Source organism: Pundamilia nyererei, unplaced genomic scaffold (assembly GCF_000239375.1).
Source record: "Pundamilia nyererei isolate P.nyererei 1_Seehausen unplaced genomic scaffold, PunNye1.0 scaffold00093, whole genome shotgun sequence".
In the NCBI taxonomy this organism is placed as follows: domain Eukaryota; kingdom Metazoa; phylum Chordata; class Actinopteri; order Cichliformes; family Cichlidae; genus Pundamilia; species Pundamilia nyererei.
Genome location: NW_005187494.1, coordinates 433442 through 444592, shown reverse-complemented (window position 1 = coordinate 444592; position 11151 = coordinate 433442). Strand labels below are relative to the sequence as shown.

The 11151-nt window shown below is 37.6% G+C and overlaps 1 protein-coding gene across 2 annotated transcripts in view; it reads right to left on the bottom strand.

Moving 5' to 3' along the window:
* The window catches only part of thrap3b (thyroid hormone receptor associated protein 3b), a 21189-nt gene extending 12829 nt beyond the window's left edge, over positions 1-8360 (bottom strand). Inside the window, exons 1-2 of one of the 2 annotated variants that reach the window (XM_005739709.2) lie at positions 7997-8360; positions 72-226 (exon numbers count right to left, since the gene is read on the bottom strand). In XM_005739709.2, coding sequence (XP_005739766.1) covers positions 72-193 — 122 coding nt within the window. In that variant the 5' untranslated portion in view covers positions 194-226; positions 7997-8360. The remainder of the gene's footprint in view (positions 1-71; positions 227-7996) is intronic. The other variant, XM_005739710.1, reaches the window with a different exon arrangement.
* Between the last annotated feature and the right edge of the window lie 2791 nt (positions 8361-11151).

Here is an 11151-nt window from a genome sequence, read left to right as displayed (position 1 = left end):
CATCAATTATTTATTTAATTATGAGGTCAAAGTATGATATTTGTGACCCAAAAGTTCAGTCAAATGTTTACCTGTAACGACGTTTTCTGGATCTTGAGCGGCTTCTAGAGTGGGATCTGGAGTAGGACCTGGATCTGGACCTAGACCTGGATCTGGAGCGGGACCGAGCAGGAGAATTTGGAGGCTTTGACATCTTTGATCTCAGGCCAGTAAAAGTATTGCTTTCCTGAAAAAAAAAAAAAAAACAGAACACAGCTGCTTGAACACAGAATGTACTTTCCAGGCATCACTAAGCAAATGAAACGAGTACCAAAGGTTGTTATGTTGGGCAAACATCAAATGAAACAAACATATATCAGGACTACGCAGCTAAACACTTCAAAACCTGCTGACAGATAGACACTGAATAATGTGCGCAACACCTTCTTACCCATCACCAAGACCCTGCGGCCCCCCATGACCTTGAACTGTCATGAAAATAAATCACAACCAACTCAGTGGCAACAAACCAAGGCCAATGGGCCAGCTTAGAGACCGCAGCAGACAGCTGGATCAAGGTGTAAACATATACACAAGAGCCGGCAGCAATATGAGACAGGAGGAGAAGAGCTTCTGTGCACTAAAGATATTCAGGCTGTTGCTGAAGAGGAGCGAAAGCTGGCTAAACATCAGACACGCTTCAACATCCACAGTCGAGCCACCGAGATGGCAACAAGATACAAACAACATGGTCCAAATGTGAGAGGCTTGTTGTTTCTTTAAAAACGAATTTATCAAATAAATCCAGTGAGAAATACAGAATCAGCTCTGTGGTGAACTTTGCTTCTGTGACAACTTTGCTTCATGTGTCTTAAGATACACAACAGAAAAAGTTCTTGCTGGGTTTCACCTGTTAGATGCTTTTAAAATCCGAGTGAAGGTAATTTATTCTCTTTTCACCTTCAATATGATGGGAAACCAACAAGGGCAAAACAAAGTACTCCTTTTATATCATGTCACCTGGATCCACATAAGCAGCAGAAAAGGGACATATGGATGGGTTAAAAAAATTACTCAAAATTATTTTTTATAACTATATAATAATAATTATACAAAGAAAGTAAATCAGCATCAACTGATCACTATTTAAGTTTCTCGTCCTTTTTAAAATCTAACATGCTAATCATTACTAGCTACAAATATAAATATTGCTGCTATTTAAGACTGCAAATTACACATTTTGAAAAATAACAGGTGACATTTAAAATGTTTTAAGACCTTCCAAACTTTAAGCTCTTTTTTTTTTTCCTTCATCGCCTTTTTCTAATAAAGGATCAAATTTCTAGATGTATAACAACCCTTTAAAGGTTTGTCTTAACTGACAGTTAAACACACAGTGATGATAGGGCTGGGTGATTTTAATCTCAAACACGACTGATCTATCAACGGGTTACGAAAGCCAGAGGGAAATTCATGATTACCACCTGCTCTTAAAATTTTCGTGCAGCAGCTGCAGGCCATCAGGGCACCGGTTGCTCTTGAGGGAGTGGCGTTGCGAACCTGTGACTTCAGTACTTCTTTATTCGAGTTAGAGCTGAAGTTCAAGAAAATCCGCTTTGAAAATTAATCTTTTGTTGAGTTAATGAAAAATCATGTTCAGTAATCGAGACTGCACCAAAATAACTGATTGGTAGTTTAATCAAGCACCCCTAAAGGTTGTTGCCATAGTTACTGCAATAATAACAAGGGTTTTTAATGCTTCTGAATTCAACAAGTAGATTTTGTCTTTAAGACAGCTTGCCCAACACTATTCATCGCTGAATGACTTCTTTCTTTCTTTTTTAATCTTACCACTTCTACTAAACATTGTTTTGTGCGACAGTTAAAGAGCAGCAGTGAAGTAAACAGACGCCGTCTCCTGTTAAGTAACCTCAACTCCAAAAATAACTAATTAATCAACGCTGACAGAAACCTCCGAGGAGGTGAGGGATTAAAGAAGCCTTTGGGGGATGCAGATGGTGTTTTATCCCAACACTGCAGGATAAGACGATGAGACTTTCTTTATCTACAGCAACGATTCCTAAACTTAAGTACGCCGTGTCCCAATTTACTTTAATCACAAGCCACAGTTTTATTGTGATGTTATGATGAATTTCTTTCAGTTTTTTTCCCCGTTTATGGCTCTTTTTGCTTGCTGATAGCCACCTCTCCATTTTCCTATCAATAAGCAGGATTATTATTGGTAAATTTAAAAAAAAAAATCAACAGCTTTGCTTTTGTTTTATGACTTTTCATTAGTATTTTTTTTAGACGTAAATATTTAATCAACAACATAAAACATTTTTTGTAATCCACCTCTCTCAGCCCACACTTTGTGAATTAACTCATCTACAAGCCAGTTTCTGATAAAGTAACAAGTATTTTTACCCTCCACTAACTTTAAATTGGGTGCAGGGGTGTTTCAAGTGTTTTTCAAACTCTTTCAGAAAGCAGCAGGCATAGAGCGGGCGGAGCTGCTTTTGTGCAGTAAAGCGCAGAGAACTCGTTTACAGCAACAGGAACTAAGGAGGATGTTTAAGAGGCAGCATCCTGGGTGATAATGACGTCAAACTGTCATCTCTAAAGTCTGAAGCCTTTAAGATCTCACTTTGAGACAGCAATGAAATGACAACTGTGGGGGGGGGGGGGTTTAACCGAATGTTGTGGTTTGAAGAGACGCCACTTTCTACCTGCTAAACAAAGGTTTTTCATGCAGGTTTTCAGACCACCACTGCAGACCACTTGAGTTTTCTTCATTTGTGCAAATCTAGGGCACAAAAGGTCCTCACTTGTTTTTTTTCCCCAAACTTGAGAATGCTCAATGGCTGATTTTACTTCAAAAGAACCCATGTCTTTTCCCTTTTCAGGGTTCCTTCAAATTGCAATTTGTTTTGTTTCCATTTTTCTATTTGTCTGTGAAACAAAGATTATTTAGATTGGCTGTTTATCTACACAGGCCATCGTAAAAAGTAGTGACCAGGTTGAAGGCTGCCTGTCTCAGTCTTTTTTTTCTGTCTGTGGGACAGACGGCAGATGAAACAAAGCCTGCTTCTCAGTTAAAAGCAGCAATTTCCTGCAGGGTTGTAAGGAGGAGAAGTTTATTGGCGCATTATTTCTCTGATTCACTACTTTGTTTACTCTCTTCGTTCACTCTATAGATTGTTTTTCTCATGTTAAATTTCTCAGGGCCTAAACCATGGCAATAAGCCCATAAAGCCTTTACTGAGTCAATGAGTCATTTCTGACTTTCATTTTTCATCTCTTCCATTTGCCCTGTTTTTCACCCCTGGCTACCACGAGGTTGCTGGGTTTTTGCTTGTGGCAGTTTAGTCAATCAACAGATTGCAGCGATGTATGATGATCCAAATAATCAAAGTGACTGGAGATCGCTCATCAATCAAGGTGGTCACTTCCTCTCTTTAACGTGTTAAATTTAACATAATTCCTATTTGAATCTACCCAGTACATATAATCAATACAGGTTCATGCCTGGACCTCTGCTTGCTTTGAAAATTATTTGTGTGTGGGAGTGGATAGATTGACCCATCATCATCGTCAAGTGAGATAAAACTGACTGCTGGTTTTGACTTTTAATTCAGAGCTTTTAATTTTACTGTACTTGAACAAATGCTTGTTCATCTCGCTCGCCTCAACGTTCCCCATGGAGTGTTTTTGTTGGTGGAAAACAGTGTGGAGGAGAGAAAGATGAGCATATTTAGGAAATATGTGAAAAGCTGTCCGTGTAGCAGGCAGAAAGTACCTCCAAACTGCTGCTGTGAGCTCTCCTACAAGTAACCAATGTCCTGCTGCTGGTGGCCAGTAAACACAGAACGGAAATTAAAAGATCAGCATATTGACAGTGATGTCTGATCTACTTTTCCAAGTCAGGATCTGAGTTAGGGCTGGGCGATATATCGAGTTCTTTTAAAAATATCGATATTTTTATACGAGATATAAGATGTGACAATATCCTTTATATCGATATAGTCTATGTTACTATATGGTTATGGTTACGAAGCGGATTTCAAACTCCAGGCTGTCAGTCACGCAGTAGAAGTTGGGAACAGAGCAGCTGTGAAATCTGTCTATGTTATTATGCTCAGCGTCTTTTAGTTTACATTTTGACTGCACAATTGTGAGCTCTTTGTTATGCACAAAAACAACAGTTTTCTTTTATTTATGGAGCATTATTATTTAATAAATGCTCACAATTTATTTTTGAGTAGTTTTTTCTATGCTGTATGTTAATAAAAGTGCCTGTGTGACATCTGGGACACAGCTTTAACTATGAACTCTCTTTTTGTTCTTACTTTATTGAAAAAAAAAAAAAAATCGAGATATATACCGTATATCACCATCTAGTTAAAAAATATCGAGATATGAATTTTGGGTCATATCGCCCAGCCCTAATCTGAGTAATATCCGATCCAAATCAGATATTGGTGCATGCTTTGTTTTCAAGGCTGCTCAGAAGAATCTACCTATTATCGGATACTTCTTTGTCCCCTGAATAAACCTATGAAGGAAATCCTACAGGGGAGGTCCCCACGGTTCGAACAAAGATAAATATTCAGGTCAGCCAAAAAATTCCTTCAGTGAAAAAAAAATAAAAAATCAGACTAATACCAAGGAAAGAAAACAATCTCCTTGCATGAAAGGGTTCCTGTGTAAGCAGTGAGTCTCTCATTAAGAAACTGTTTATGCAAATCTAAGCTTATAAAAGCTGCGAGTTTATAAAGAGTTTATATTCACAGAAGCAGCACCCCTGAGTCTGCCCCCTTTGCAGACTGTATGTATGTTTTAAATGATAATTAAAGCAAGGTGACTCTCACAACATTACCTACTGTATGCTACTAAAGCGTCACCCACACTGGCCCAGACCAAAAAAAGGAAGTGAAAACAAGCACAAATAACTTCAGCTCTTTCACCGCACACCATCTCTGAATGTCAAAGTGTTTCTCGTGCCCCGACTCAACTATCAGATAATGTGCAATAAATAATGTAGAAGTGGTTTGGGGTTACTCTGAAAAGCAAAAAGTGCTGCTTGACGGTTATAAGCACGATGAGCGAAGAATGAAACTAACTGAAGCTGCGAGGGGAAAATATCCATGGGTGAAAACTGGAAGAACCAGAATAACAAATCATGTTAAATTTAGGTGATTTCAAAATGGCGTCTTCACTCTTAAGTATTTCAGTACTGAGCTTCAGTGTTGAGCAATACATCACTAAAACCACTGAATGACGTCTTGCTGTGACAAGGTGTTAAATTGGTGAAGGAGCAAATGAATAAATGTCTTTATACTTGATTCTAACTTGCTGCTACGTCTCTTTTCTTTTTTTTTAACACTGCTGCAGCTACTGCTCCTAAAAAACATAGAAAACACAACTTTTTAAGTTTCAGGGATCTAAGCCACCACTTAGAAATCAACAGCAGCAGCAGAGAGAGCAGTCAGTGACAAAAATACTTAAATCAAAAGCTTTATTTTACCACTCTATATGATAAATTTCAAGATTAACATTTTTTTAGCAGCATTAATTTTGTCTTATTTGCAACAGAGTTGAATTTCATTGGTAATAACCGTTTGATAACATATCTGACTGGTGGCGGTGACACTCACATTGATCATTTTGCTCAGAACAAGGGTCACATGACCCGCAAAGCACCCTTTTTTATGTGAGCATGTACAGAGCCTGAAGCAGAAAGAAAGCTGATAACAACCATTGTGATACCTCTTCTCTCCAACTGGGTTGAGTCAAGCAAGCTAAAGCAAAGGAAGCCTGGCGCTGTTGAACGCCCCCACTGGACGTGCATGGGGTTGCTCTGACTGTATAACTGAAGACATGACATTACTATTGGCTAACAACTTGTAATTGACAGGATATTTACCAACGAGAAAATCTTATACCATCCTATTTTCTGACTCTAATAAAAAGTAACTAAATAAACTTCCTGTTTTATTCACCATTACTTTAAACTAGGGATGTGTGCGTTACTAGTCAACACAAGAAACACTAGTCTTGTTAAATAACTGATTCTAATTTTATTAATTCGCAAACAGCAGTTACCTTTTGGTTCACATATATTACAATCCAAACGCAACACCAGACAGGTTAAGCCCCTCCCTCTCTCATTGGCAATGATAGCAGCCATGCCAACTGTTATGCTGTACTATGATAAAGAAAAAGATCAGAAGGTTTGGCTCTGTCAGACTGATCCAACGGTACCACACAACCAAAGGGATGCATAATCACCATCTGCACAGAAACTTGGATAATAAACCACTTAACCGCACTCAGTAAACTTATCTGACTATGTGCAATTTTAAATACAAAGTAAATGGTAAATAGACTGGTTCTTATACAGCGCTTTTCTACTCTACCTGAACACTCAAAGCGTGTTACACAACTTGCCTCATTCACTTCTTCATAGAAGCAATTTTTTCTATGCCTTTTTTACCAACTGCTTTCTAGCTAACATTCACACACATTCATACCCCAGCAGACGCATCGAAAAGCAATTAGTATGTTGTGCAAGGATATTTGGCATGCACAGTGACATGCAAAATGTGATTAATGGTTTCACATACATCCTAAAGACACGTACAATATTTGCATTCCCTATTTTAAATTTTGTCGAACTGACTGTTCTCGGTTTTCTGTGGGGTTTTTTTTGTCTTTTAACCTATAATAGTTAACACTTACACATGAAACACCTGGTTCGACAAGCCCTGACGAATGAGGACATCTGGCGTAAAAACTTGTGTCAAATCAACAATGTAGATCCAATGTAGGCAGCAACTGAAAGACTAGCAGACAATGCAGTTGCATGCAATGCATGTATGTGCAGTAATGTAAACTGAGGCAAATTTGGTAGTCATTTGTATTGGTGTCACATGACGGCTGACTCCAATAGAGGTGAATACGCATTTAGTGTGGGTTAAAATATTAGAACTTCAGTAAAAAAACATCTATTTCATTATGTATAGTGTAAACCTACAAGCTGGGGTAAGAAATGGAGGACAAGCTTATTAATACCATTGAGGTTGCAGGAGCTACAGTGTGTGGCTCAACTTTGCTTTTAGATAGAGAAAGGAAAAAAGGGAGGCATCTTTCATGAAAATGAGCCAAATTACAGGACTTCATGGTAACTATTATATATTGTACATATATTTATTAGTTTCAGATGTAGCCATTCTTGTATTTGCTGGTTTGTGTTGTTGTGTTTGCACATTTCTGTTGCTTGCGGGGCTCGCACACAAGAATTTCACTCGCATGTGCTGTGCCAGTGTGCCTGCACATGCGATGTGACAATAAAAGTGATTTGATTTGATTTGATTTGATTTGAAGTCCTGAATATATGTTACTGTGGGTCAACTCCTCACCTTGTTAGCTGTTCAGGGGCGAGAATTAATGGGGTTTCACAACATGGCTGGATTTGTGGGAGTAATGCAAGTTGGTAAGATTGCACTAAAATACCCTTAGGCGTAGCCTATAGCCATTTATTTTATAAGTCTATGCACAGTTACCTTCAAATAGTGTTGGATTTGTGTCACTCTTTGCATTATACAATAGGCACCAATAAGCCCTATAACTACTCCATAAAAGCCAAATTTCATTTTGCGCTTGAACAAGCGTGGTCAGCGTGGATACCAGCACTCATCTTTAACCTCGAGTTTGATCGGATCACTAGTTTTGTTAACCATTACCATTTAGGAATGCGTTTTTAAGCAAGAAGACTGCCTGAGGTTAGGAGAGCAGGTGTCACAGAGATGGAAAAAAAGAAAGAAAAATCTTTACAAAATGATATTAAACATCGATGTGTTAATGATTGGTTTGTTTTAATGTGCAACCCCAACCGTGGAGACCAGTAAAAACCGATTGCAGCTATCGATACTTCCCCTGCAGGCAACAACGTTAATGAACACGTTACTCATTTTTCGCCACCTATTAGCGCAACCACAAAATCAAACTCGCTTACCTTGTTCGCGTTTCCACACGAATGGACGAGAAGCGTTTTTTAAGAATAAATGTCTGCAGAAGTAGACCAACCTCTGAGGCCAGGCTGCCTGGTCGTCGGGTCCCTCCTTCCTGGTTTAGTGCGCTGACCGAGTGTTAGCCACCTAGCCTGTTAGCAGCGGCACCGAAACCAACTTAGCGAACAAAACAGGCCCACCGTACCTTTACGAGAAGCAAGGCACTCGGACTACACGCTCACACTGCATAACATATTTACTCGGAGACATCTCTCTCTCTCTGTTAATTGTGCTAAATAGTGCGCTTTGTCGACATTCACGGGTAGTTAACGCTCGACCTCACGCTATCTAACGCTAACGCTGAGTCCAGATCACGCGAGACTTTTTGTGACTATGCATAAACGCAGAGAAACCTGTAGAACATAAAATATAAATATATAAAAAAAATAAATTCAAATGTACTATATCTAAAAAATTATATATACAGTGAATACATGACATATATAAAAATTAAATAAGTGCACAAAATGCACAAATATATGAAGAAAGATTAAAGACACAATTTAATAAAAATTATTATAAAAGTATTACGCTACTATTTGGCATGGAAAGCAGTAGATGTCTGTTTATATATTAAGACATCGTCAAAAGAATAAAAAATAAAATAAATTGAATAAGATTATTTAATTAAGAAAAATAAATACATACAAATAAATAAATAAATAAATAAATAAATATATATATATATAATTCATAACAGCTTAAATAAGGTGAATAGCATGTAGCTCAATAAAATAAACTACAATATGAGAAAACAAAACAAATGTGTTGCAAACGTAAAGCATCATTTGGACACTCAGATAATTATACCTCCTGTATAAGTTCACGTTTCACACGTTTTTCTTTTTCTTGTCACAAAGCATTCCTTGAATGTTCTGCACGTATTCCTTGTTTTACTGGAAATGTAACGAACACACTTTTATTATAACCATGTTCCAAATAATGCTTTAAAACAGGTTAAATGGAGTGTCTCCAGTCCCCAGTTTAAAAAGAAATACAAAATGATGGGGGAAAGCAACAAGAAACTATAAATATAGGCTGCACTTTCAAAAGTAATAATGTAGCTTCCAAAACATAAGAAAAAACAACAGAAAAAGAGATAAATCCATAATAACTTTAAAGCAAAACCAGCCTTGGTGAGTTGCATGCAAATGAAAGGCAAAACAACTGCATGAAGACACAAAGACAAACATGACTAAGATGCAAAGCAACACAAAAGACATGTGAAGTTAACACAAAATTACATAAGAGGACTACAAAGACACATAAAACCACCAGAAAGTTGCAAAATCACAAAAAATATGAATGAATGAATGAATGAATTAATTAATTAATTAATTAATTTAAAAAAACTTTGGTCAAAGGAAAAAGAGATGAAAATGAAAACAAATAGATGGAAAACATGTCTACCAGATTTGTGTGTCTGTTTAAGTCCATGTGTCTGCTTCTCTGTAGCAGCGTTTGAGCCCACTGTGTTTACCTGCCTGTACATGTAGCATGAAATTGCATCTCATGAAACTCAAATATGTAAAACTTTTCACAGTAACCAAAACGCCTGACACTTACCAGAAGACAGGCAAGAGAGAAGCGCAAAGAACCAAAGGCCAAAGCGCTCATGAACCCCCTACATAAAGACCTTATAAAGGACTCAATCAAAAGTCATGATCTCGCTGCATCATTTTATTTGGTGCTTCAGATAAAAACCTTATTAAACATTTATTAGCAGCATAATCTTTTACACATTTACCTCACCTAAACTTGTAAACTGCGTTTATAAAATATACTCTATATGCACATTGAGGATACGGGGGAAACTAAAGTAAATTAACACTAACAGTCCACATGCAATAAAGTTAAAATTCACACGCACTAAAACATTGGTTAAACATTTTAAGTTGGTGGAAGCATGAAGTCTTGCACAAAACGAGTGCTACCATGGAAGCAACAGCAACAACAAACTGTAGCTGATCTGAAGAATAAACATCAGATGTAAGCAAACATGATTTACAACAAGATTGAAAATAAACATTTAAAAAGCGAACATCGCTGATGTAATAGTACAGTAAGTGAGAAGTTCTGTTGTCGCTATTTGGCTTCACTGCACAAAGAAATTAGAATTTAAATCCACCAAGTAGTCATCGAGGTTCACAAATAATTAGATCCAGGACAAATGAATCTAATTTCATTAAAAATGGGAAATTGGCTGTTAAAAATACAATAATTGTTTGCAACTTTGACTAAGTTCTGATTAATACTGAGTAGGAGTAGCTATTCTTCCTGACTATAAATAAACAAATGATGACAAAATATAATCAAACCATCAAATATGAAAATAAAAAGTAAGACTGAAAATCTGATTAACTTTTTTTCAGACGATGACAACTGAGCGACCAAAACGATGAATTAAAAACAAATGAGGTGATGAAAATGAATCAGTTTTGCATTTCCACCATTTCCACTGGTTCATGTTTATATCAGTGAAGTAAACACTGGTTGCAGATTGTGCTCTATTTTTATCAGAGTGAGCCACATAAAGACAGCTAGCAGCTGCTGGTGGACCATTAGCCTCTTTCCACAAATACATTCAGTAAAGTTAGATTCTCTCTTGTGTCCTTTCTGCTGGAGATGTCAGAGTTGGTAGTGAACCATGGGTTTGGGACGATCTTTTGTGATTCTTGCAGCTCCGTTGAGGCAGTGAGAACTGAAAGGTTCCTCCAAACACAGCAGTGTGCAGCCAGTGATTTTCTGGGCAGAGTTTTATGACCCTCTAAAGGGCTGTCCTGCCTGCCATGGAGCTGCTGGTATACCTCGTAGAGATGCAGTCTGACAACGTGCTCAATGGAGCAGCAGTATAAAGACACCATGAGCTTCTCTGGAGAAACCTCATGAAGTGGAGTCTCTGTTGTGCCCTCTTAACTACCACTGTAAGCTTAGTGGATCAGGACTGATAATATGCAACATGCCCAAAAACATTGATGTGTTTTGGGTTGTGATCTTAATAAATGTATTGTGAGTTATTTTGTTTTGGTGGCGTTCGGTCCAAGGTTCTTCTCAGTAGACGATGCTGTAACTGATAGCATAGAAGGGACACAGTTTTAGG